Source organism: Neovison vison, chromosome 4 (genome assembly GCF_020171115.1).
Source record: "Neovison vison isolate M4711 chromosome 4, ASM_NN_V1, whole genome shotgun sequence".
Taxonomy (NCBI): domain Eukaryota; kingdom Metazoa; phylum Chordata; class Mammalia; order Carnivora; family Mustelidae; genus Neogale; species Neogale vison.
In genome coordinates this window covers 220,278,155-220,305,695 of record NC_058094.1, presented here as the reverse complement: position 1 = coordinate 220,305,695, position 27,541 = coordinate 220,278,155, and the positions used below count along the sequence as shown (strand labels likewise).

The following is a 27,541-nucleotide window of genomic DNA, read 5'->3' as shown; positions in this document are numbered from 1 at the left end:
AGCGTGACAGCAACTTTGCAAACCTCCCTCTTGTATCCCGGAACTGTTGGAGGGCCACTTTCGGCCCTGAAACCTGCAGACCGAGAAACCCTGCCTCCTGCGAGGACCAGCCACGCACCCCGAAGGAGCCCCGCAAGCCGCCACACCGCCCCAACTGCATCCGGTCGGGAGGCACCTAGCGGAAGAGACTCCCGCGGGTAGCGCCCGCCTTCTGCTCCCGGCCGGCTCCGCCCGGAACCGCCCCAACCGCGCCGCTCCCCGCCCCGCCGGCCTCAAAACTTCCCGGCGTACTCCGCCACCCCGGACTGCCGCAGCCCCCTGTCTGCCGGGCTCTCCGACCTCTCGCTGCGCCCCGCCAGCTCCACCTCCAGACCCAGCGCTGCTTCCCGCCCTGCCCCGACGCGCCCCCTCCACCTGGAACCAGGACCGCCCCAACTGCGCGCCCCCAGCCCGTCCACCCAGCCTCCAGACCATCCACTGCGCCACTACAAAAGTCGACAGCGCCCGGAGCCAGCGCGGCACAACCGACTACTGACCGTGAGTTTGCCAGTCGCAGAGCTTTGCGGGTGGGGCGGGGACCGAGCACCTGGGCAGGCGGGCGCGCCCGGGGTGTCAGAAGCATGTCCAAGAACATGCCCTCCTTCCGCGTGTTTCTTTCTTCTCTGGTCCAGGGTTTCGTTTCCTTTAGCCAGCCCTGTGCTATTTGCTGTTTGTCTCAAAACACATTTCTTCGCCTCTTTGAACTTGTGAGTCAGGAATCTGATGGGTGTGAGCGTGTCTGCGCGCTCGCCCGCATCTACTTCTAGAGAGTTGCAGTCAGAGTCCGGGGAACTATTATTCATCTTCTGGTTTCGCTTTCAAAAGTAGTTACCATGATCCTGACCTCAAGCGTCCTGACCTCTTTCACTGCTTTTCCCCACGGCTGCACCAGAAAGCGGAGATCACCCACCTGCCCTCTGATGCTCATGTGGGTATTGGTTCTCTTTTGTGAGTTCCCTTTCCTGGGAGCATTACTGAGAAACAAGGGGCTGGATGAGAAAGGAAGTTAGGAAACGGGAAGGAGCTGTCCTTGTACAGGAAATACGGGGGATGCTCAGGGATGCCAAGCCTGCTAGAGGTTTGTGGAGACTGCAGCAGGAAAAACATCTGGAAAACGGCAGAGAGCCCAGCCCCTGGATGCAGAGTGAGGCACTCAGCTTTTACCTTATGGGGAGAGGATGACATTGGAGGGTTATTAAGAAGAGAAGTGGGTAAGGTGGCTTAAGGAAGAGTGTGGATGAGAGTCCATCCTGGCACTAAAGCCAGATCCGCTTAGTATAGATGTGATTACAGGCTGAAGGCACTGATGTCTGAGAGACCCCGGGGACAGACGATGCAAAGTGAGGTGGGCCGCTGGCTGCGTATGGAAACAGGAGAGAGGCAGGAAGGAACCAAAGGTAGAGGAGAGCTTTGGGGTCTCAGTTTAGTTTCTTCCCCCAAAGTGAGGCCTGCTACAGGGACTTGAGTTGGGTGGTGTGTTTGGGAAGTGGGCCCAGAATGCCAGAGTGAGGAGGTGGGGAGGGAGACCCAGGAAGGAGGGAAAGGCAGTGAAGCGTGCATGGCTGAGCCTTTTACCACTGCGGGCAGCTGAATCTCAGCTTCTCCTGTAAGGAACTCCAGAATGCACCTGAGGTCCACCACCATGGCGCGTGTCCCCAGCACCCCCCACTGCCCCCGGGTGTCAGCTCCTCACCACTTCAGAGCTGCCCCTGTGCACCTGCACCAGGGTGGAGGCATCTGAGCGCTCAGGAAATTCCTTCATGGCGACTGCTGAACTTAGAAGTCAGGTGACTGGAAGGGACAGGGGACCCAGGACATGGCCCTTGTCACTTGGGGAAGCTAGAAAGGTCAACATAGGGGCAGACCCATGTGTTTCTTCCACACTCAGTGTGTACTCACAAAACAGAGTGTTTTTCTATGCATTCTCTTAATCTTCACAAACAATCCTCCCAGGGGTGTACGATTCTCTTTTTATAAATGGGGAAACTGAGGCTTAAGTCATTTATCCAAGAGGAGCTGCTTTAAGGGAACAATAAGCTCAATTTTAGGCACACTGAATTTTGAAAGACCTCTGGAATACTACTCACATACAGGTTAGGGCAGACATGATAAACTGAGAGTTGTTTCAACTCCCCAAAATGCAGTTTCTGAAAGGTAGCCTGATCTTTTTGTCCACAGAGATACAGCATAATGTTAAATCAACTTCTGCACACCAGCTGTCACCTCATACCAGGCCCTGCAGAACCCAGCCCCGCCCTGAGCCGCTCACGTTCTGCTCTGCCCTGCCCGGTGCTCTCTGGCCACCCTGCCAGGTGCTTCTTTGGACTCGGTGTGTTCTCCTATAGCACTTCGATCTCGGCTGAAATGTTAGTTCCAGCTTCATAGTCACATCCTCATCTAGGCTTTTCCTGTCACACAATCTAAATTCTCCAGATGCTTGATAACACATCACTGGTTTACTTTCATAATAGTTATTCATTGCTGCATTTATCTGCTTCTCTACCTATTATTGTCCTTTCCCTTCTGAAATATCTGACTCATGACAGTGGGGCCCTCGTCTGCGGTGTTCCTTGCTGCACCCCAGTGGTTGGTGCACAGAAGGGAACCCAGAAAATGGTTTTTGTTTGCATGCATTTAGTTGCTGTGTTTCCACTCAGTCCTTCCTCAGGTCTGACCAAGCTGAGTCTTTGGTTTTCTCTGCAGCAGCTAGTTGAACCATGGCAACAACTCCAGCCTGTGCTTTTGAGGCTCTCATGGACGGAGTGACCAGCTGGAATGTCCCCAAGGGCCCCATTCCATGTGAACTGCTTCTTACTGGGGAGGCTGCCTTCCCAGTGATGGTGAATGACAAGGGCCAGGTCCTCATTGCTGCCTCCTCCTATGGCCAAGGCCGCCTGGTGGTGGTGTCCCATGAGGGCTACCTGCTGGATGCTGGCTTCGCTCCATTTCTTCGTAATGCGGTGGGCTGGCTCTGTCCCTCACCTGCGGCTCCCACTGGAGTGCACCCCTCTCTGCCATCACTAGTAAGTATCCTGCAAGCCTCTGGGGTTCCAGCACAAGTGCAGCCAGAAGTGGGGGCTCCCGTGGGAGTTTACTGCATTAGTGCCTACATTAATACGATGACTGCAGAGCTGATCCAGTTTGTGAAAAGTGGAGGCGGCTTGCTCATCGGGGGCCAAGCCTGGTATTGGGCCAGTCAGCATGGTCCTGACAGAGTACTGTCCCGGTTTCCTGGGAATGAGGTGACAAGTGTGGCCGGAGTATTCTTCACCGACATCTATGGGGACATAGACCGGTTCAAGGTCTCTAAGAAGATACCCAAGATCCCATTCCATGTGAGGTGAGTGTTATTTCCCAACAGGGAGTCCAATACATGTTAACAATAGATCCATCTCACTATTTGATGAGGTTTTTTTTCTTAAAGATTTTATTTATTTGAGAGGGAGCTCAAGCATGAGCCAGGGAGAGGGGAAAGGGAGAGGGAGAAGGATACTCCCCCCAAAGCAGGGAGCCCGACAAAGGGCTCCATCCCAGGACCCCGAGACCATGACCTGAGCTGAATGCAGACACTTGACCAACTCAGCCACCCAGGCACCTCCCTTTTTTTTTTTTTTTTTTTTTTTTTAAGTAGGCTCCATACCTAGCGTGGAGCCCAAGTAGGGCTTGAATTCACAACCCTGAGACCAAGACCTGAGCTGAGATCAAGAGTCAGATGCTCAGGGGCGCCTAAATGGCTCAGTGAGGGGGGTTAACTGGTGGGGTCCTTATGATGATATTAGTGACTTTATAAGAAGAGAGAGATTGGGAGAAAGAAGAGAAAGAGAGAACAGTCAGTTGAGTGTCCAATTCTTGGTTTCAGCTCGGGTTGTGATCACAGGGTTGTGGGATCAAGCCTGGCACTGGGCCCTGCACTCAGTATGGAATCTGCTTGGTTCTCTCAATCGTACACTCAACTAACTGAGCAACCCAGGTGCCCTTCAGGTTCCATCTCAATACACATACTTATCTACTCTGTATTGGAACCACCACAAGCCAAAAAACAGGATTCTTAAAATGCACTGAGGCCCAAAGAGGCTGGGTTCTGACTGCTACTCGGTCCTGCAGCCAAATAGAAAACCTTATCTCATTCACCTCTCTGTCTCCGGTGTCTAGTTCCTGGGTTGGTGAGAGTGCGTATGTGTGTCTCTCAAACAGATGAAAGAACATTGGTTTATCTGTGTGAGCACTACCCTGTGCCAGGCCCCATTCAGCGGGCCAAGTCCTACTATCTGCTCATTTATACTCCAGTGCAGGATTAGGCAATTGAGGAAACCAATAAATAGAAAATCTGGCAGGTGTTGATAAGAGCTACAAGGAAAGCACAGCAGGATAAGTGGACAGAATAACAGAGAAGGGGGTGGAGGGTATTTAGATCATCGGGGAAGGCTTATCGGTCGACCCAGTCAGGACTAGCTAGCTGGTGTTCCAGGGGGACTTAGTACATGGAACTGACTACGGGTGATTCAAGGGCTGAAAACCCTTAGAGAGACAGAAGGGTAACCAAAGGCTTAGCAATAGCGCCACCTGCAGAGGAAGATGGTAGTGTCACTGGAGCCCAGGAGCTGAGTCACCTGGTGGACACTGGTGCCTTGCTAGGACACTCCCTGGGACCTGGGTGGGGTCTCAGAGGAGACATAGTGATTGTCAGAAACACAGCCTGAAGGGCGAGACAGAGACCTGGACTCCTTCTCTCTGCCTGCCTGTCTTCAGGCTTCTACCCATAGGATGGGACACAATGTCTTATTTCTCTCACTGTGGTATTAGCAGTCATTAATCATCATTGTCTAGCCCTAGATCTGTTAATTCATTAGTGGTTATAAAATGGTAGGTTTAAAGTTCTAGCATTTTTTTCATTTAGTATTTAGAATACTTCTATAAAAATGAACTTCCCTGGGATGCCTGGGTGGCTCAGTTGACTAAGCACCTGCCTTTGCTCAGGTCATGATCCCAGAGGCCTGGGATCCAGTCTCACATCAGGCTTCTTGCTCAGCAGGGAGCTTACTTCTCCCTCCGCCTGCCACACCCCTGCTTCTGCTCTTTCTCTCTGACAAATAAATAAAATCTTTAAACAAAAAATGAACTTTCCTTCTTCCATTATTAGCTTGCCCTGTGGTACAGTCTGTGTAGGGAAGGCACAACTAAATCCAGGATTCTCCCTCTTCTCCCCTTTTTTTTTTTTTTTTTAAGATTTTATTTTATTTATTTGAGAGAGAGAGGCAGTGAGAGAGAGCATGAGCGAGGAGAAGGTCAGAGGGAGAAGCAGGCTCCCCATAGAGCTGGGAGCCTGATGTGGGACTCGATCCCGGGACTCCAGGATCACGCCCTGAGCCAGAGGCAGTCGTTTAACCAACTGCGCCACCCAGGCGTCCCTCTTCTCCCCTTTTTAACCAGTGTTTTCAAAACACTGGTTGGAGTGGATCCCTAGAAACTTCCAGAGGTCTCCACTGTGAAAGCATGGATTGAAACACTCACATAATAAATGTGTTTCATTTATTTTTATCAGTGCTAATGATGAAGTAGCTTTGTCAGTCATCTGATGTTTGGCCATTGTGAGCCAAGTCACAAAAAGGCTCCCGAACTTCTGAAATTTTTGACCCAACTGTAAGGGACTTCCTTGATTAGGTCTTGATTACACATTCCTGCCCTAGGCCCAAGACCAGCCATTTCTCCAAGGAGCCTGCCCTTCTTTGAGTGGGAAATGGTGTTTAGGAGCCAAAGTCTGCTGAGGTGCTCACTGCTCCTGGGTTGATCATTGCTTCCAGGGCTTTTGAGTGGGCAGAGCTAAGAAGTATTTTAAAGTAAGTATTTTAAAAACACATCAACAGTTCATACTGTTGCTTCAAATTCAACTTCTGGGCTACAAAGTTTTATTTTATTTCAACAATCATATATCTGTCTCCTATTTTCCCGTGATGAGAAAGCCTAGCTCTGACAGAAAGCACCTTACTAACTCATTGCCTTTATGCCACAACACACATGTAACAGTTGCAAAATAACAGTACTACCAGCACAGTTAAAGATTATTTCCAGTCCCTTTCATCCCTATGATATTTTTTATGAGGTATATAAAGTCAAATTACCATCCTTTAACGACATTTATATTAGCCCTTCTCTTTGTGGTAATACCACTGAGTGGATACACATGTAGATTCACTTGGGTACTTTACTGTTGCTTTCAGGAGTTGCTTTTGTGAATTAATATTATTTTATAATTATGTAACACAGCTGTGTGGATCTAAAGTAAAACCTTAAGAAGTCAATTTCTGTCCCTATTCCCTTTATATAATTTTCTTCTCTCCCTTTCTAAAAAAAATTATTTTTACTTCACTGTTGGTTTATATATGTACACACACACACACACACACACACACACTTGAAAAAGATAATAGTATGCTACACATACTTTCTACGTCTTACTTTTTTTACTTAACTTTACTTTCTGGGGATGCCTGGGTGGCTCAGTCAGTTGAGCATCCACCTTTGGCTCAGGCCATGATCCCAGGATTCTGGGATCCAGCCCCTTGTTGGGCTCCCTGCTCAGCGAGGAGTCTGCTTCTCCCTCTCCTTCTGCCCCTCCCCCAGCTCGTGCTCACTCTCTCTCTCACTCTGCTCTCTCCCCCTTTTAAAAAAAAAAAATCTTTAAAAAACAGATTATATTATGGTTTCATAATAGCTGACAGATATACACTACATATTTTATTACACTGAAATGTACAGGTGCAGCACAGTTTATCCAGTTACTTTTTTACTGACAGACATTCAAGTTTCTAATATCATTTATAATTTATATTATATAAATATATAATATTATATATTTATTATTTGTTATTATATAATATTATATATTATAATATCTAATAATATTAGAAATAATATTTCTAATAATATTTTTCCCAGTATTCTTACTATTACATCTATACTACAATAAATGCCTATGTGCATATGTCTTTGTATTTTTGCCATATCACTGGAAATGAAATTGGCAAGTCAAAGCAGAACTGTAAATGTAATTTCAGCTAAACATTACCAAATTCCCCAGAACTGGGCCCAGGAACCCAAGTCAAAGACCAATACAATGTGCAGGAAGTTTACAGGAAGGGACTCTCCAAATCAATGTCTCTGGGGGAAGGGAAGATGGAAGGGTCGGACAGAAGTTGGGCCATGAGGTGTATATTTAGTAGCAAATATTTTTAGTGATATTTTCACCGTTAAGTAAAACACTGGGAAAACTCTTAAGTGTCTAGTAAATGGAACATTGCTTAAATTACTATGGCATATCTTACTCTTCAGCTCCTTAAAGACTTATTACAATAAGGAATAAGAAAATACTCATCATAGACAAAATTAAGATACAAAACTATACTCAGCTGGTGCCAAATATAATAAAACATGTGTACATACATAAGTAGAAAAAAACACTAGAAGAAAATACAATAAAATATTAATAGTGATAGGTGATTATTTTATCTTTAAACATTTCTGTATTCTTCAAATTATCTATAATTATAACCCAAAGAAGACTTTTTTACATTACTTTTAGGCCTTTTTATAAAATCTTAAATTTTAAGATTTAAGAAATTTCCTCAAATTATACTGTCTTTCTTTGAACACACATCTTGTATTGTTTTATTAAATTGGCAACAAAATAGATAAAGAAGCAAATTCCCCTAACATATCAATTTTCCTTCCCTCTTTCTAGTACCTGTCCATTCTTTCATTCACCTAAAATGTATTCTGGGGCTCTGGGTGGCTCCAATTCTTGATTTCAACTCGGGTCATGAGATCAAACCCCATGACAGACTCTTTCGGGACAAGAAGCCTGCTTAAGATTCTCTCTCCTCCTCTCCTCTGTCTCTCCTTCCATGCACACACACTGTCTCTCTCTGTCTCTCAAAATACATAAAAATTGATAGGTAGGTAGGTAGATAGATAGAACGTACTATGTGCCTGTTAAATTCTAGACACTATTTTGGGCACAGGGCTTACGGTAGTGTTAACTATAGTTTCCACAGTTCATTATGGTAGTGTTTGGTCTCTACTTGAATGACCAACAGAACTGCTGGGAACATTCAGGTAATGGATGAAAATAACTCTTCCACATTATCGGAGTTCCTTATTTGCAAAACTATTACTGAAATAACAATATGACATTAAAGCACTTGAATATGTTTCTCATTATCTCCCCAACACAATCTTGACCTTTCTGTAACTTCCATCATCATACATCAATTTTGCTACTTGTGATTGTGTGCTGCTATTCTCTATTTGTTTAAAACCATTTCTCTATTTTTTTTTTAAGATTTATTTATTTATTTATTTGACAGAGATCACAAGTAGGCAGAGAGGCAGGCAGAGAGAGAGGAGGAAGCAGGCTCCCTGCTGAGCAGAGAGCCTGATTCGGGGCTCGATCCCAGGACCCTGAGACCTTGACCTGAGCCGAAGGCAGAGGCTTTAACCCACTGAGCCACCCAGGCGCCCCAACCATTTCTCTGTTTTTAACAATAATCCTTTTAATGGGAGTTTCTAGTCATAGTATATGTGCCATCGTTTGTTTAACTGTGTCCTTTTGTTGAGTACTTAGGTACTTTCTAATTTGGGTACTTCAAGGAGGAGCTGTAGCTGATACATCAGCCACACACATTCAAAAATTTAAAGATCATAAGTGTAACATTAGGTTTCTTCTGTTACATACTTTCAGGAGATTTGCAAATCCAGTTATTCAAAAAATAACATTGGCAATTTGATGGCAAAGTTATTTTTATTTTTTTTTAAGATTTTATTTATTTATTTGTCAGAGAGAGAGAGCACAAGCAGGCAGAAGCAGAGAGAGAGGCAGGCTCCCCACTGAGCAAGGAGCCCAATGTGGGACTCGATCCCAGGACCCTGGGATCATGACCTGAGCTGAAGGCAGCGGCTTAAACGACTGAGCCACCTGGGTGTCCCAGCAAAGTTATTTTTAAACCCTGGTTTTCATATTTCTCTTCCTACTCTGAGTCTTCCCTCAGCTCTCAAAAGCCAGTTTATTCTCCTTATTCAGTTTCAGCTCAAACCCCCTCCTCAAGAGGAGCCTTTCCCATGACCCTATTGAATCTAGGACTGACCTTCCAGTGTCACTCTTCCCCATTTATGGCCTAAACGTCAGTGATCACAATCCATACATCATATCCCACCTGTGCCCTTGTGAGTGCCTGCCCAGCAGCCAGAACATAAAGCTGCATGTATGCCTTGATCTTGCCTGTCCTGTTTGCTGCTTTATTCTCAGTGCCTGCTGTGTGAAACATAGTAGAGAGCAAGAGATTATTTGTATGCTATATAAATTAATGAATACGTAAGTGAGTACACATCCAAAACCATAAAAAAGGAAGGGTGGCCTAGTATACAGTGTTAACCCCACACTTAACTTCTTGTTAAGGAATGTTTTGCCGGGGGAGCTCAGCCAAAAAATGAGCTGAATCTGGTCAACCAGGTCAGCTCTGAAGTCTAAGAAGGCCTGATTACTTTAAGCCTAGTCCCTTGGCTCAGATTTGTTCCTCCATCACCTGGCAACCCCTTAGAGGTTTTTAAGGAACTTTCCTGCCAGCAAATCTTGTCAAATGCTCCTGGACTGACCCAGCAGGTTTGCTAACTTCAAATTCCTGCTGGAGACAGGAAATATTCTGTCGGCTAAGGGGAGGGGCATTCTCTAAAAGCCAACAGAAGATACTCTCCCTGTCCTGTCCCCAAGGGCAAGAGCTGACTGCACACCTATGCTTATAAAGCTGAGGAGGACACTGCACTTGCTTTGATATGCAAAGTCAGATCCAAAGGCACTCAGACGCAGAATACCAAGACACAGAAGAGTCTGGCAAAAACATCATTCCTAAAAAAACAAACAAACAAACAAAAAATCATTCCTAGAACAACACCTCAATATATTTACATGTGGCGTAACCTAAAAGGTGGAGAATATATTAGGAACTGCTTACAAAGAAGTAAGCATCTGCTGGCAGCTTATGCATCTCTTGAAGAGTTCGTGTTCATGTTCAGTCAAGTGATCCTCACCACAGTCCCAAAGAGTTTCCACGTTGTGTGAGGTAAGGCTGGACCCTGGAGTTGCCATCTCCGCCAATATGACCAATGAATGAAAAATGCTAAGCAAAGAGCCGAAGGTGGCAGTTGTGAAGCTGACAGGTACAGGGCAGGTATGCAGCATCGCCTGACCCCATCCCCACCCCCACCCCAGCGGCGAAAAAGAAGTGGAAACCACAAATCCTAGAACTATCAATGTCTTCTCATGTTCTAGAAGAATGAACACATTGGGTGAGATTACACAAAAGCAGCAAAGCTACTTCAGGGATTTGGTGGAAGCGAAAACGATGCTGGAGCTGCCATCGTCCCTCACGGTGGTGGCTGGAACTCTTGCGGTGTGCTCCACTCCTGGTGGGTGGAGTAGGTCTACCTCGGGTCCCCAAACAGTGGAGGGACTAGCCCCCAGCGAGCACAGCAGTGGGCCCAGGTGACCTTTGTCCTTCAGTTCGTGCTACAACCCTCAGGCCACAAGGAAGTGGAAAGCAGAAACATACCAACCTCCATGTTATCTGGGAAGATGGATGGATGTGGGGTGTGCGTACAAACACACGGGTCCTGGGTAAGTTAGAAAGCATAGGAAGTATCTGCTGATGCTAATCAGGGAAAAAAAAAATCCATACACCGACTCTATAAATAAACACTGCAATAAATTTAAAAGGGAAGCAGAAGAGAGACAGAAATTTAGTATGGAAAGACAACAGAATCAGTCATGTCTGAAGAAACATGTGACCCAGTGAACAGACGCAGATTCCTTGAATGTTCTGTTTAGACCTTTCTAAAAATAAATGTTAAGTAAGTGACAGAATGAGATGAAAAGGGAGGATTTCAGAGCAAAGAAAACGAATTAAGAACCAAACACCTCAAGAAAAATAAGCCAATTAGGCATCACGAAGAATAGAACAGATGAGGCCAAGGTATGGTGAAAGGGACAGTGACTCACTTTCCACTGAGCCTTCTTGTCCTTGCTGTCAGGACTGGGAGGGCTCTTTGAGCTGCGTTCACAAAGCCACTCCCTCTATTGCCTGCTTGTTCAGATGTGATCTATAATGAGGGAGCCAAAGGCAAGCTGAGGCCAAATCACAAGTTCATACCCACAAACCCCCTCCCCACTTCCAGGCGTGATCCATGTGACATTCTTCAGGCGCTCCTGCCCGCCCTAACACTAAGGAAAGGGGAAAACCAATGGTTAACTAGTAGGGATCTCAGTCCAACAGGACTGAGTCTCCCTCAGTTTACAAATGTCTTAGTGATTTTCAAGAAAAAAAGCATTCTTACCAATAACCCTACTTCCAGAAGGAAACTCCCAGTTGCCTTAATGTTAATGCTTCACTAGAGGAAAAAATAACCTTAACTTGACAATGGCAAGGCCTCCAGTATCTTGTAGGTCCTCTTGAGCTTATGAGATTTCTTTTGAAAACCTCCCTTTTCCCTTACCTTCTGCAACTCCAAGTATATTATCAATTGCTTCTCACAACCCCAGTGCAGCTTTGTACCCAAAGGTCCTGTCCCCATGCTTTAATAAAACCATCTTTTTGCTCCAAAGACATCTCAAGAATTCTTGAAAAGCCGTCAGCTTCTAACCCTAACGTCTTTCCTGCATCAATCTGTTGTCTTTCCTGAGCACCAGCACGTCTCACTTCCTTTCTTCCTCAATGCCACCTATGCTGTCAGCTCTGAGGAAACAGTTTCCTTTTTCATAAATGCTGTATTGTTTGCACCTTCACATCTGTATGTCTGTTCATTCATTCGTTTGTGTATTTATTTATTTATAGGTTTTATTTATTTATGTGAGAGAGAGGAAGGGGGTGGGCAGAAGGAAAGAACGCCAAGCAGACTCCCTGCTCAGCCTGGAGCCCAATGTGGGACTTGATCCTAGGACCCTGAGATAAAATCAATAGCCAGACACTCAACCTACTGAGCCACCCAGGCACCCCAACTTTCACATCTATTTAAAACCTCCTTTGTACAACCTATATGTGTTGCCTGACATATACCCAGTTGTGGGCTTAATCCAAAAACTAATTTGGATTAAAGGAGAGTGTCTGCTGTGTGGACAACAACGGCTTTAGAGGCAAACCACCCTGGATTTGCTTCCTGTTCCCACCAGGTATTAGCTAAGAACCATGGAGCAAGCTGCCCAACTTTTCTAAGCTTCATTTGTAATGCAAGAATAATATATTTCAGGTTTATCATGATTAAAAGAGATAATCCATATGTGTAAAAGCCTAGCATATATTAAGCCTCATAAAGTAATAGCTACTTTATTTTTCAGACTTCAGTATTGTAAATAGATCATATACAAGATTTTAAATTTTGGTAGATAGATACCTAAGATCATTAATATTGCCCTTATAACATTGTCAATCTGCTAAGAATTACCTGGTGTCTCATCTACTATGTTCTTACTATGCTTGCCCTTCCTTCCTTCATTTTTCTTTTGGGAAACACCCCATCTTTGCACAAAAATATTTCTAAAGGAATGCAAGCTTTCAGAGAAAACATACAGACCACAGATAAATATATAGAGAAGAATGGCAGGTTGTCTTCCCTCCTACACTGCTGTCCCCATTCTCACACCTCAGGACTGAGGGAGCTACCACTCTGAGAAGCTTGATAAAGATCATCTAATCTGCTCTTCGGTGCGTGTGTGTGAGCTGAAAACTGGTATTTTACTTAACGTATCCTGTTTGAGAAAGTCTGCTTTTTCTGTGCATTTATGCCACAAATTAGTGAAATATGGCATTTAGGCTTTCTCTTGTCCTCAGAGTCCAGGAGAATATTACCCATTATCCTTTGTTCTAATCAAGTGTGTTTTTCATTCTGCTCAATTCATCTCTATCCTCTTTTTTTTTTTTTTTAATGTAACTGACCCACTGGAAACTAGAGACCCATTACCTTCCCAAACACAATTATGAGTTCATCAAATTTTAATTTGCTTTTTAATGGTTTTTGCTTTCAGCACTTTGTTTTTAGGACCCTAAAAACTGATGAAAGTTTTATCTTTCCTCCTCTAATTCAGTTGCATCTCATATTAATACTGGTACTTCTGCTTTCTTTATGCTGTGTTTTTCAGATACAGTTTTGTTGATATGTAATTACCTCATTTTCAGTCCTTCTGTGTCAGTTTCAAGTCTGTCTTTATAAGCAGCCTATACCTAGATGATCTTAGCCTAATCCAGGTGCCTCTGCCTTTTTATATAGAAATTTAATCCATTCACATATAGTGATAAGTACAGTGTATCTCTTACTCTTGCCTTCTTTTTATTTTTATGTTCTCTTTGTTTCCTTCTTGACTAAGTTTTCTCTATTCCTTAAATTCCCCAACACATTTGAGATTATATATTTCATTTCTATTTTTCTAGCAGTTACCTTAACACTTTAAACTTAGTTTTTAATTCTTAATTACCTGAGAAATTACATTTGTACATTCTCCTTATTTGAAAAAAGAAAAAATGCCAGTGAGGCTAAAGTTCTTTTGACCATCACTTTCAATAACAGCTCTCTCTATCCCATAACCCCAAAGTTTACTGTGGTTTTACCCTGAGTTTTTTTTTTTTTAAAGATTTTATTTATTTATTTGACAGAGAGAGATTACAAGTGGGCAGAGAGGCAGGCAGAGAGAGAGAGGAGGAAGCAGGCTCCCTGCTGAGCAGAGAGCCCGATGCGGGACTCGATCCCAGGACCCTGAGATCATGACCTGAGCGGAAGGCAGCGGCTTAACCCACTGAGCCACCCAGGCGCCCTGAGTTTTTTGACATTTACACTAACATATATTAATTTTATTTTTGTCTTATATAAACCACATTGCCATTTCTGCTATTTTAAGATTTTTTTGCTCAGCAGAATGTTCTGAACACCTGTCCACATTAATTTATATGCATCTACCTGTTGTTTTTCACTGATAAACAGCAAGCCATGATATAATTGATGCCAATTTTTTATTTGCTCCTGTTTTATGCTGAAGGGAAATTAAGGAGAAACTGTACAAGAGGTACTTTTTTCAATAATGTTTTGCTACTTAAATAAACTATTTTTTAACAACATTTGATTTTTATTATGAGACAATAAAAAGTTTACAAAAGTTTACAAAAAAAAGTTTACAAAAAAATTTACAAAGCTAATTAAAATTGGGTATAATCCCACTAGACAAGATGGCCACTGAAGACATTTTGATAAATATTCTTTAGATTCTGCTCCTGTGTCTGGTTTTGTGTTTTCTGTTTGTTTTAGGTTTTGTTTTTGATGGTTCATTTCACAAAATTTGGCTTATTTAGGGCACAGTATCTTGGAATCTGATTTTTGAATTTTTCCATTAAGCATTTTCCAATATCATCTAATAGTTCATTAATTTACCATATAGTATGCCACTTATAGTTAACCTGTAACTTATTTAACCAGTCTCCCATTGTTTGACAGTTAAGGTATCTACAAATTGGTTTTTAAAAAAATCTTGATGGGTGTCTGGGTAGCTTAGTTGGTTAAGCATCTGCCTTTGGCCCAGGACATGATCCCAGGTCCTTGAATCAAGTTCCTCATCAGGCTCCCTGATCTGCATGGAGTCCACTTTTCCTTTCCTTCTACCCCTCCCCCCTGCTCTCTCTCTCATAATGAACATCTTTTTAGAAAATCCCGAAATACAACTTTTTCTGAATTACACTTAGGCCATTTCTCAATAAAAGTGGTAAATATTCTCATCAGATATAAGTGAGAATTTTAAAAGAGTGTGTGTTTCCATAAATCTTTAAGTGCAGTATTAAACAATCTACTTGTGTTTCTAGCTCAGAGCTAGCACTTTGATGTTTTCACAGCTTTTTTTTTGGGCAAAAAATTAGCTCTGAGAAATGTAAAAGTAGAACTCCTTTCTCTAGGAATGGACTATTTTTTCCTAACTTGTTTATATGTGTAATTACTTAAAAAGACATAAAAGTCAAGCCAGAATATCCACCACCCACTAGCATGGGAAGAATTCCTGGAAGGGTTGACTTGGAGAACATGGATTTTAAGATTTGCCTGTAAGGCCACTACCACACTCCTCAGTACCCCATCAAGTCTGTGACCACATCAGTTATAAGAAGCACCATTATGTTATGTGTCACAAAGTAATAACAAACACTGTCAATTAGACAAGGGTATGCCATCAGTTAGTTGTTAAAAGATTCAATAAAGTAGACTCAATAAAGTAAATGGCATCATATACTCCAACCCTGGCAGTTATTAGTGAGACGAGGAGATGGGTGTGAACAAGGTCATCTTTGCACCCCCACACAGATTTCCCCAACCAGTGAGCTTATTTCTGTGCTTCTCCGACTTGACTGTAGCCCCTCTGTCCCCTGTCACTTTGCAGATGTGGGGAGGATCTCAGGCAGGATCAGCAGCAGCTCCTGGAAGGGATCTCAGAATTGGACATCAAGACGGGGGGAGTTCCCTCCCAGCTGCTGGTTCACGGGGCTCTCGCCTTCCCGCTGGGGTTAGATGCCTCACTCGGCTGCTTCCTGGCAGCTGCCCGCTATGGCCAGGGCCGGGTGGTCCTGGCTGCCCATGAGGCCATCCTCTGTTATCCCAAGCTGGGGCCCTTTCTGCTCAATGCTGTGCGCTGGCTGGGCAGAGGCCAGACAGGTAAATTTGGGGTAAACACAAGTCTAAAAAACCTGTGTACCCTCCTGTCAAAATATGGCCTGGAGTGCAGTCTGCAGCCCCATGTGACGCAGGACTTGCGTGTCTACTGCTGCACGGCTTACAGTGACAAGGAGGCTAAGCAGCTGCAGGAGTTTGTGGCCGAGGGTGGGGGCTTGCTGATCGGGGGCCAGGCCTGGTGGTGGGCCAGCCAGAATCCAGGCCGCTCTGCTTTGGCTCATTTCCCCGGTAACATCATCCTCAACTGCTTTGGCCTCAGTATCCTAGCTCAGACTCTCCACGCAGGCTGTTTTCCTGTCCCTACCCCCAAGATGCAGAGCTACCATTTCCGCAAGGCACTGTCTGAATTCCAGGCTGCACTGAGCCATGGGGCTAGGAATTTGGAAAAGCAATGGCTGGCAAAGCTGGGAGCAGATGGTGCAGCCTTCCTACAGATCCCAGCACAGGGAGTCCCTGCTTACATATCCTTGCACCGATTCATAAAGAAGATGCTGCATCTGTCAGGCCTCCCAGCTGTAAGCCGGGAGCACCCTGTGGCTGGCGACTCCTTTGAGGCTGCAGTGCTCTGCCTGGCCACGGAGCTGGCCCGATCTGGGACTGACTGCTCCCAGCTGGTACAGGAACTTGGAACCTGCAGCTGCAGCTCAGGACACCCCATCACGGTGGAGATCGATGGGAACAACCCAGGTACAGAGTGGCCAGTGCATACAGAGCGTCAGAACCTGGGGGAAGGTGGGGTTCCGGGCTCACAGGACATTGCAGGTACTGAAGTACCGGTGGGCAGCTTCACTTCCTGTGGTGTACTTTGGGGAAGACAGCGTTGAGGTTCTGCTGAGGGTTTTGGAGGGACGCCTGCCCAAAGCATGGATGAGCAGAGGTCGGCAGGGCAGGGGCTGTGCCTCCTGGAGGGGCTCTGAGGCTCCAGGAGCAGCAGAGGCAGGTGAGTAAAGAACTCAGCCTTTCCTATGGCTTTTGTCAGGCCACTGTGATGCCTGGGTGAGCACGGGGCTCTACCTCCCACGTGGAGAGAGTGCAGAAGTCTCGCTGTCTGAAGCTGCAGCCTCTGCCGGCCTGAAGGTAAGGCCAGAACCCCCGCTGCAGAAACCCCAAGCCACACAGCGACTTCCTTTTCCTCAGCCCTTAGCAGTGCTAAGGCTGAGAAGGGAATATTCTGCCCATTTCAGATTTCATAGACAAAGCAGCACAATTTCAGTGAACCTAAAGGAGGGACTGAATGCCAGAGCTAATTTCAGGTACTCAAACCAAACCCGGATTTCCATGAGTCATGATGATACCTCCCCATGGTGATGTGAGGGGGGCAGGAGTACCTGTCACAACCTCAGGACAATCACTGGCTTGGCCAACAGCACATGACCTTTCTACCTTGTACGTCACTACCTTCACCCCTGAGGGGTGTGCTTCATTTGGTCACAAAGATAGGCTCTGGAGGCAAAATTAAAATTGTCCTCTCTTAGCTCTGAGGGTCACTTCCTATTACAGGGTACCTCCCGTGTCAGCCGCCTTTCTGGAGCTCACTTACATTAAACCTAAGAAAAGCAACCTCAGGAAACAGCCCTCAACCCATCTGACCAGAAAGGGGAATCTTCAGCAAAGGCAGAAGCAGTAATCAGTCTTCCCCACTCAGGCCAGATCCTGCCGCCTCTGGATGGGTGGTCTCTTATTGGTGCACAAGCAGTGACCAGGATCCCCTCTGGCTCATCCTGCCTTTGGAATCAGCACACTGGCATCGGCCGTGCCACAAGAGCCTGGATTCCACCCAGCACAGGGGCTTTGTGGGGCCCTAGTCAGAATCAGCCTCAGGGTTATCCTCCCTCATCTGTCTGGTGACAATCCATTGTGGAGCCATTTAAATCCCTGGAAGAATGGCTCCATACAACTTTTAGTCCTGATGACTATCAGAGTACTAAAATTTAATAGGTTTCCATGCATAGCTCATCGAAGAAGGTATTCTTCTAGTACCTGCCATTAACCCAGCACAACACAGCCACCAACCCTACGCACACAGCCCGCCCCCCTCACACAGCAGCCCACACACGAACCCCTGCCCCCACCCATACACCATAGGCACCGAGTTCCTCCTACACATGGTGGACTCTCCTCCCCAGGTACAGATTGGCTGCCACACAGATAACTTGACCAAAGCCAGCAAGCTGTCTCGAGCCCCTGTGGTGACTCATCAGTGCTGTTTGGACAGGAGCATACAATCTGTCTCCTGCCTCTGGGGTGGCCTTCTCTATGTCATCGTGCCAAAGAGCAGCAAACTGGGCCCTGTATCTGTCACCATCAAAAGGGTTGTGCCTGCCCCTTACTACAAGCTGGGTGAGTGAACTGAATGCTGAGGGAAGAGGATGCACTGGGGATGCCACCATAGTTACGGGCCGGTTGCGAAGGAAGGGTGGGGTAGGGACTGGCAGGCAGAAGGGGAAGAGCTGTTCAAGATGGAAGCAGAGGCAGGAACTGTGGAATACCATGTCCATGGAGACTTCGGGCAGAACTGAGGGGAGATCTGGAGGCCTGTCCTTCACCTCATAGCATGTAGATCCACATGTTAATAGTCATTATTTCAGTATCCTTCTCCTGGAGTTCAAAGTAAGTTGGGGAAAAGTGAGATAAGCCCATGATATTTATTCCCAGGTAAGACATCTCTGGAGGAGTGGAAAAAATGTATCCAGGAGAGGCAGGCTCCCTGGGGAGAGCTGGCAACAGACAATATCATCTTGACGGTGCCGACGGCAAACCTGCGAGACCTGGAGGACCCCGAGCCTGTACTCCACCTCTGGGATGAGATGATGCATGCTATAGCCCAGCTAGCAGCCCGGCCCTTCCCCTTCTGCCGCCCCGAGAGGATTGTTGCTGATGTGCAGATCTCAGCTGGTGGGTGCTCCTAGTCAGTGGACACCATTTATTCATTCTTTTCTCTTTTTTAATGCCCCATGCATGAAAGGCATAATCTTACCAGTAAAGGAAAAAGACGTAACAGACATAGACCTTGATGGGGGTGAAAAAGATGTTCCCATATGAAAAGGTGAATCATTTATATCTACAAGGTAAGATTTCACAGGATGGTAGAATGATATTTAAATAGTGCTACTAGGAGTTCATAGATAGCAATGAGCCATCTCTTCCTTGTTTCAAGGAGAAACAAATATTCCTTCAAATGGAAGTCAGAGTTGGCAATGGAAGGAAAGAGTAAGGAAAAAAGTTTTTGTTAAGTATTGACTGGTTTACATGAGAGAAAAATAAGGAAATGTGGTTCTAACACAGAGAATGTTCCTTTAGACTTCAGTTTTCTTCTCCTTAAAAGAAGATTATCTGTGCTAAAGAGCATAAATCTGTACAACAGTGGCTTACATGACAGAAGAAGAACTGACATTGCTCTAGCCTAAGGGATCTCAAATTCAGACACAGGACATAGTGTCACAGACTCACATGAGAGGAAACACACACAAAATGAAGCCCTGAATGTACTGACCATGGCTATGTAATGTGTATTCATCGTCTTCAGGGCCAGAGCAGGGAGGGCATAACCCTGACATGAAAGGCTAGGAAGTGGGCTGGGACCACTGAGTTTCTGACCAAGCAGAGCAAGCCAGCTACATTCCAGCCAGCAGGGAGACTCTGGCATGAATGGGGGCAGGATGCTGAGGAAAAGTTATTCAGCAGAGAGGCATGAAGGGAGATAGTTTGGGTGCTCCCCACTTTCACCATGCCTCATCTCTTCCTTCTGCATTTTCAGGCTGGATGCACTCAGGTTACCCCATCATGTGCCACCTGGAGTCAGTGCAAGAGCTCATCAATGAGGCCAGCATTAGGAGCACAGGTCTGTGGGGACCCATCCACGAGCTGGGTCACAACCAGCAGCAACAGGTGTGGGAGTTCCCACCACACACCACTGAGGCCACCTGCAACCTCTGGTCTGTCTATGTGCATGAAACGGTCCTGGACATCCCCAGGTCTAAGGCCCACCCCGCTCTGAGCCCTCCAGAACGAGAGAAGAGAATCAAAACACACCTGGGAAAGGGAGCCCCCCTGAATGACTGGAATGTGTGGACAGCTCTGGAAACATACCTACAGGTATGGAGCAGAAAGGCAGGGAGGTGGGGTACCTGGGTGGTTCAGTGGGTTAAGCCTCTGCCTTCGGCTCAGGACATGATCCCAGCGTCCTGGGATGGAGCCCCACATTGGGCTCTCTGCTCAGTGGCAAGCCTGCTTCCCCCCTCTCACTCTGCCTGCCTCTCTGCCTACTTGTGATCTCTATCAAATAAATAAATAAAGTCTGAAAAAAAAAAAAAAAAAAGGAAGGCAGGGAGGTGAGGGTTAGCAGAGATCTCCATTGTGTAGCATCCTGGACCCCCTTTGCTACCCCCTCCAGCCTGGGCACAGAAGACCTGGATAGTGGGACTTCTCTAAGTTTGAGGAAATAACAGCTGTCCTACTGGCCTCCTGTACTTTGTGATATTAACTAAGAGGAAATGAAAATTATCTAGAAAACAAGTGGGGAAAATACAGCCTACTAGTCTATGAGTCATGAACAGAAGTTCTGAGTTAGTCATTCCTTAGGCTGGAGCACAGTGCTTCCACTCATCAGTCTTGACCATGGTCGCCTAATAGTGTTTCAGAAGTGGGTGTTGTTTTGTTGGGCTGTTTCTCTTCACCTCAGTTCTGTGGATCAAGTGAATGTTGCATCCATCCCTTCATGAGAACAGTGGTATGTCTCTTGGGACAACTGCAATATAGGAGGCTTTTTAGGAGATGACTGTTGTCAAGGTTTTCTAGTTCAGTTACCCCATTTGAACTTGAAAATGTTTTTAGAATGAATACTTGAATAACCAACCTATCCAACCAAAGAACACTGAAGTCCAGAAGCAGCTGGGCTTCCTGTGAAATAGGCACAAAGCCCTGTTCCTCCAACAAACTGCTCTGAACGTTAACATAACTGATTTGTCAAACCTGTTCCCCAGATGTCATCTGTTCTTAGGATTTACACCCCAGAGTCAGAATTCTCCTCCACAAAAAAGCAAGTGGTCTGACACCCAGAATCTCTGCTCATTCTGTACCTCTATTATCATAGCTGACAAGGGCCTCCTGCTTGTGGCTTTCTGGTGGGCTATCCCTCCATGAACATGAGACTCTCCTTCTGAGCCCTTTGTAGTGTGCCTGCTTCTTCCTGGTTTTGCCCTAAGGGGAGTGCTTCACAGAGCAAAACAGTAGCCTTGAAAATCGTTGCATTTCTGAGGTGGCTATATAAAAACAGTGATTTTATTCTGTTTGAAATGTGCTGGATGTTCCCAGCCTTTAGGGTGCCAAAGACCAAACATGTGAGATATCAGGGTTTCCCATCTCAATCAGGCTCAGAACTATCTGATGCCTAGAAAAACACTTGGGACCTGGGAATATAATTTTTTAAGTTAGAGGTAATTATAATAACTTTCATTTGCTGAGAATTTATGTCTATTCAGATATTTGCTTCCCTGTGAAGTCCCCTAAAAAATTCAAGGCATGCAGGTTCTGTGGTCAAGAGATGGATGGAATGAGCCAATGGGATTATCTTGATGTGCAGGGGTAGAGTGGAGACACGGGGGCAAATCATGAAAGGGAAGCTCATGAATGATGAAGGGGAAAGACTCACTATGACTGAAATACACTGGAAGTGCGTGTTGAAGGTACTTCCACAAACTGGTTCCTCATCCTGTCCCTTCTTTCTCTTCTCAGCTCCAGGAGGCCTTTGGGTGGGAGCCATTCACCCAGCTCTTTGCGGAGTACCAGACGCTCTCCGGCATCCCCAAAGACAACACTGGCAAGATGAATCTGTGGGTGCAGAAGTTCTCGGAAAAGGTGCAGAAGAACCTGGCTCCATTCTTTGAGGCATGGGGGTGGCCTGTCCAGAAGGAAGTGGCAACCAGCCTGGCCCATCTGCCCAAGTGGCAGGAAAACCCCATGCTGGCATATATGCATCGTTAGGAGGAAGAGATGTGCAGCAAGGTGGTGGGGGGAGAGGCAGCTAAGTCATAAGACAAAATGACACCAACATTCTCCGGAAAATCCCTTGTTACTGTTCCCTGGTTTATACTTTTGCTCTCACTGACCTGTTTCAATATCCTAATCCTCCAGCAGAGGATCTTATATCTGTGCGTCTTAAGGTCCCGTGGGCTCTCGGCTCCTACTTTTGACCAACAGTGTTGTTGTTGTTTAAGATTTTATTTATTTAAGAGAGAGAGAGAGAGAGCACAGGAGAGCAAGCATGAACAGGGGGAAGGGCAGAGGGAGAGAGAGAAGCTGACACCCCAAGAGCAGGGAGTCAGATCATGACCTAAGCCAAATGTAGATGCTTAACTGACCAAGCCACCCAGGCGCCCCCTGACCAACAGTTCTAAAGACTATGGCTTTACATAATACTGTGATCTCACCCCTGCCAGCCCTAAATATGGCTGTTAATTGCTTATGCTTTGAGAACTTTTCTAATAGCAAGAGAGACAGGCTGGAATAGAGAGCCCTGAACTTGGCTTTGGTTCTATGGAAAATCTCTTAAAGTCTCTGTGGTTCTGTTCTCATCCATGACATGAGAAGGGGATAAAAGTCTGCTGCTGGATAACGGTAAATGTGTTCGTCCACTGCAATATGCATGCATACACACGCAAGGGTATTCTTTAGCTTTTGCCAGGGCCCGTGGTGGCCTGTCTGTGTGGACAGCCTGCAAACTGGATCCCATTTCAGAATTGGCCCCCTGGAGGTGGGCATGCACTCTCTGTGTAAGAGTTTTAATACATTATCAGTGTTCTTCCAAGCATGACCATTACTGAGATCCTAGCCTGTCTTATATCCCTTCTCCCACTCTGGAAGGATTCTTAGGTGAGACCTAACCCAAATAATTGTGTAAACTCAAGAGATGGTAAGAAGAATACCTGGGTGGCTCAGTTGGGTACGGGTCTAACTCTTGATTTCGGCTTAGGTTGTGATCTCAGGCTTCGGCTTAGGTTGTGATCAAGCCCCGCATCGGGCTCCACACTCAGCACAGAGCCTGCTTCTCTCCCTCACTCTGCTCCTCCCCCTGCTCACTCGCCCTTTCTCTCTCTCTCTCAAATAAATAAAATCTTAAAAAAGAGAGAGACGCTATAAACTCAGACTGATGTCACAAAGCCTCTTCATCTTCTCGGTTACTTCCATCTTCTAATACTTTTGTTTCAACCAAAAGTAGACGTCACAGTAGCAAAGCCTATCAAGTCCACCAGCCTGTTTGTTCTTTGCACAGAAGAGGTGACTGACCCCTCTGATCACCACAGAATCAAGGCAGTGTCTGGTGTTAACAGCAGCCGAGATGAGACTGCACGACAGGCCTCACTCGGGACCAGGATTATTCTGGGCACAGCAGACCAAATTAACTCACCATGCAGCCTCGCTGAGCATTCACATTATCCATTCCAACCCATCCCAACTCTTTGCCTAGATGGAGTTCTCATTAGGGCTCTGTCTCTGGGATTAACCATGGGGTGTGACCATTTTTCTCTAGCTTGCTTTTAAACCATATTTTTGTTCTGTTGACTATCATTCCATGAGCTGCATTCAGAGCAGAATAGCTCCTCAGAAGAAGTGACTTATGGAATGTCTTTCTGAATCCCTTCCTCCTCCTCCTGATTCTAGGATAATTTCCTTTTATTCCACTATTATCCTTTGCTGAGGGCTTTTCACATGAAAGGTGCTCAATAAACGTGTGAATGGAAAGAACAGTGATGACACGGAGCACACAATGACAGTCAGTCGGTCCCAGGCATTGTGTGGAGTGTTTTCTATGCATTATCCCATGGAATCCTCACAACAGACCTTGGCAGTAAGTACTATTATTATCCCACATCACAGTTGAGGAGACAGATGTTAAGGGAAAGTAAATAACTTCGGAAGTAACAAAGCAAGTAAGAGGAAGAGTCAGGGCTCGAGTGAAAACCCCAGCAATTAGAAAAATCCTCCATGAAGACTTAGAATTTAAACAAAAATTCACCTAGAAAATGGAAGCTCACCAAACTTCTGATTTATCTCATGTTAACTACGGAATTTTTATTAAATATCAAGTTCGACCTCCAAAGATACTGGTACCTGATTTTCTGGTTGTCTCAGCATATGATTAGCCTCCCTATAGGCAGAGGAAGGATTGGAGCCCAGGAAATTCAACTTCAGAACTGAGTTCTTCACCAGGATGTTAAGGAGGAGCGCATGGATGGCTAATACTGGGTTTAAGAGTTTGCCTTAGAGATAAGCCAAAAACCTGACTCCTCCCCACACTCTCTGTAATGGAAACTGGAGCCTTCACCTTCTTACAAGTGGTTCTGCTGCCTGTTTCTAAGTTCACAGTTACTTGTCACTGTGACAATCTCAGGCATTCAGAGTATATTTGCTCACAAGGATGTGAATGTAGCCACAGTAAATGCTGTTTGCCAAAAATTAATTAATTAATTAAAAAAATAAATGCTATTTACCAGGAACTGTTTTAAGTGTTTTTATTTACTTATTTATGCTCACAACAGTCCTACAGAATAAGTACTATTACTGTCTCCCCTCTGCAGAGAAGGAAGCACAGATACAGAGCTAAGTGGTGAAGCCAACCCTGTTCTCTGGGACTCCAGAGCCCATACTTTCTGCCAACCCGCTACACAGGCTTACCGAATCTGCTGCAACCTGAGCTCTACTTGCATGAATCTTACGTGTATATGGCTACTGACCACAAATGGCCAACCAGATTCAAACTGCTAAAAACCCAACATGGTATTTCACATCTCAGAATGAGGGGCAAGGAACCACAAATGCTCTTATAGGCTATTCGATCCAATACCCGAAATACCCACGTTCCTAGAAAACTGGATAAATTCCAAAGGAAAGACATCACCCTGGAGTAATTTAGGAAAGTAGTAATGGCTGCCTAGCAGGTTTTTTTTTTTTTAAGATTTTATTTATTTATTTGACAGACAGGGATCACAAGTAGTGGAGAGGCAAGCAGAGAGAGGGGGGAAAGCAGGCTCCCTGCCGAGCAGAGAATCCGATGCGGGGCTTGATCCCAGGACCCCAGGATCACAAGCTGAGCCAAAGGCAGAGGCCTTAACCCACTCAGCCACCCAGGCGTCTCCAGCCTAACAGTTTTAAAGGCAATAAGAAGGACTCTGTTATATCTCCCCTCAGCACTACAGAACCACGGCCTTATTAGAAGAATGGGCAATTAATTTCAAAACCACTGAAGCTTTAGTGGTTGGTCACACTGAATGCTCCATAAAGACTCTTACTTCCAGCAAATATTGTTAAAATGAAATAACAAGCCCCGCTAAAGAGAATTAAAGTAATTTCTATCTTGAACGGACCTTAGGCAGTGTAGTGTCTGTGGTCACCTATATCGCTCTTTGTCTCCTCCTTGTGGCTACACAGGAGCATTACAACTACTATCCTTGTACTGTTCCCATAGTGGCAAACTCTGTCCCTGCCCTACCTAGTTCTGGTTTTAAAGAGCTATCCAGGCTCCTCTTCCCATAAAGCAACTGACAGTCAATATGTTCTTCACCTTATAAAAAATATTCTATGAATTTTTTATAGCCAAGAAATAAAACTTTTAGAAGAGGACAAATACACCAATTTCCTGAAGGTGTAATTGGAACCTACTATCCAAATCTTTCTTTAAGGCCTTTAAGAGTTTATCTTTATTACCAAGGCAAATGTCTCACCAAAAGACCTCATGGCTCTTGATCTTTGAATAGAGATACACAAAGGGAGTCATGTTTTGCTTGTCCTATCCATGAAAAATCTCCCAAATCAACTCACTCCTACTCAAATAGAAACAAATTCTCTCTACTGTTTAACTCGGAATATTGTTAGAATGAATTTAGATTCCTGGCATACAACAGAGTCACTGCCTTTATCAATTACACATATGAAATTTTAATTAGTACCTCTTATCAAATCTATGACTTTCATAAAATAGATGATCATTAGAACAAGCCCAAGAACCTTCCCAAAAGATACCATTTTGGCCATAGAGGCATCTAGACCACAGAGAAATATCCTTCCAGAATGAACATTACCTTTGTCTCACTTAATCCCCCCCTTCTAAGAAAGAGGTTTAGAGATGAGTAGCCTTTTCAACTGATGGAGTTAACCCATTCGACATAGGGCAGGCTTCTTTAGCCTAATCATTTAGGACACATATGAAATAGCGACCACCCACTGGAGAAAAGAAATAATAAGATACTCGTCAGATCCCAGTATAGTCTGCCTTCCCACTTGGCTCAAACCATACAGAGAAGGAAACTTGGCCACTTAGTGTAAAAAAAAAAAAACGCACAAAAGAATATCAAGTGGTACAAACTACTTATCAAAAAATGAATAATGATACAATAGTCAGTCACAAGATAGTTAAGACTAACAAAAGTCTGCCCCAGAACAAAACAAAAAAAAACCTTTTTAAAAGGCATACTAGGAAATAAAACTCAATTTACCAGAGATTTCACCCATATCTGGGTCAAAATCACGTCACCAAACGGGGCCGCAATCAGGGAATTCTGACTCTACCCTGAAAACCAGAGTCTCAGGCCTCATGAATCTTTATTTCTTTTGAATCTCTGTTCTCAAGCATCCTGTCAAGGATTCTGACCCTGCTGTAGGACTAAATGAGGGCTCTTAAAGGCAGCAACTATGTTAGGCCTGAAGCTCTTGAAAGGCTCCAGGATAAAATACTTAGTGCACAGAGAACTCCTGAACCACTTCCAGTAACTTGGCTGGGGTAAAGCTCTGGGCCATGGGAAATGGTATACTGGATCCAAAGTAATACAGAGCAAATCAATCTGAAAACAACTGGCCAAATAACCAGATGAAGTAAAATTTTAGTATCATATACTGATGACAACTGTGTGTGTGTGTACAAGAGGGTTTTAAAGACTCTAAGCAGAATTGCGCAGTGGATACCTTAATTAGAGTTGGTGTCCCACGGGGAGCTCCAGCTACTCCTGTAACGGCAGGAAATTGGTTTATGAATGTGGACAGGTAGTTGCCCTTAAAGGACTAGAGCCAATGTGTCCCTCTAATTACATCTAAATCCTACATTCAGAAGGGAAAAAAAAAAAGAAAGAAAGAAAAGAAAAGAAAAACAGTGTCTGGGGAGATTCTACCCTATTTTTCTCTGAAAATACTTGAAGCAAGATTCCTTGGTACAGGCACTAACAAGTTGCAAGTAATAAGTGATTTAATTTAACGTGACTAGGATATTATGATTTTTCTGTCAAAAAGATTCCATCCTCCTGGACCCTTCCAGAGATAACGAGTCTGGGGTTGGAGTTGGGACACTGTCTTAAGGCTTTTAAAGATCAAGTTAAAAGGAAACATGGACATTGTCTGAATCCCTGCTAAACCAGACAGTTTGACAGAAGAAGCAACACGTTACAACTCAGAAACACGCAGAACTTTGAACTTTACTTGCCATAATCCATTTGTTATAATACAGACTTTAAAACTGAAAAAAAAAGTAGTTTTAGGAACACCATCATGTTATAATCTACATAGTTATAATGTGCGCTAATAACTGAAGTTGGGTCTTTTAGAGTCAGAAGATGCAACCCCACAACATTCTTGCTATTTTGGAATACGTCATGTTCACCAAAAAAAGTGCGTAAGAGATATGTACAATTACATATGTAATGACTGCCAAGTGAAGCTTCAGGCTTAGCACCAGGCTAAGAGAGTATCACCAGGAATTAAAGCCCCTCCCGTGTCC

At 44.9% G+C, this 27,541-nt stretch overlaps 1 protein-coding gene across 3 annotated transcripts; it reads left to right on the top strand.

Moving 5' to 3' along the window:
* On the top strand, nucleotides 1–22,042 carry LOC122905165 (TRPM8 channel-associated factor 2-like). 3 transcript variants are annotated; one of them, XM_044246783.1, is made up of 8 exons: nucleotides 1–537; nucleotides 2,746–3,379; nucleotides 15,491–16,467; nucleotides 16,760–16,857; nucleotides 17,907–18,120; nucleotides 18,436–18,675; nucleotides 19,538–19,875; nucleotides 21,514–22,042. In XM_044246783.1, exons 2-8 carry the CDS (start codon nucleotides 2,757–2,759, stop codon nucleotides 21,760–21,762), a joined length of 2,739 nt encoding a protein of 912 aa, XP_044102718.1. In that variant the 5' UTR covers nucleotides 1–537; nucleotides 2,746–2,756; the 3' UTR covers nucleotides 21,763–22,042. The 3 variants fall into 3 exon arrangements, with proteins under 3 accessions (XP_044102718.1, XP_044102719.1, XP_044102717.1); XM_044246784.1 differs by having other exon boundaries at nucleotides 2,743–3,062; nucleotides 15,465–16,467; XM_044246782.1 differs by having other exon boundaries at nucleotides 2,743–3,379.
* Nucleotides 22,043–27,541: the final 5,499 nt, after the last annotated feature.

What these genes read in the sequence shown, in the direction of transcription:
- LOC122905165 (XM_044246783.1), top strand. Translation starts at nt 2,757, where the DNA reads ATGGCAACAACTCCAGCCTGTGCTTTTGAGGCTCTCATGGACGGAGTG. An exon ending in CAGCCTCTGCCGGCCTGAAG is followed by an intron (nt 16,858 to 17,906) that starts GTAAGGCCAGAA and finishes TCTCCTCCCCAG; the next exon opens with GTACAGATTGGCTGCCACAC. An exon ending in TGCCCCTTACTACAAGCTGG is followed by an intron (nt 18,121 to 18,435) that starts GTGAGTGAACTG and finishes ATTTATTCCCAG; the next exon opens with GTAAGACATCTCTGGAGGAG.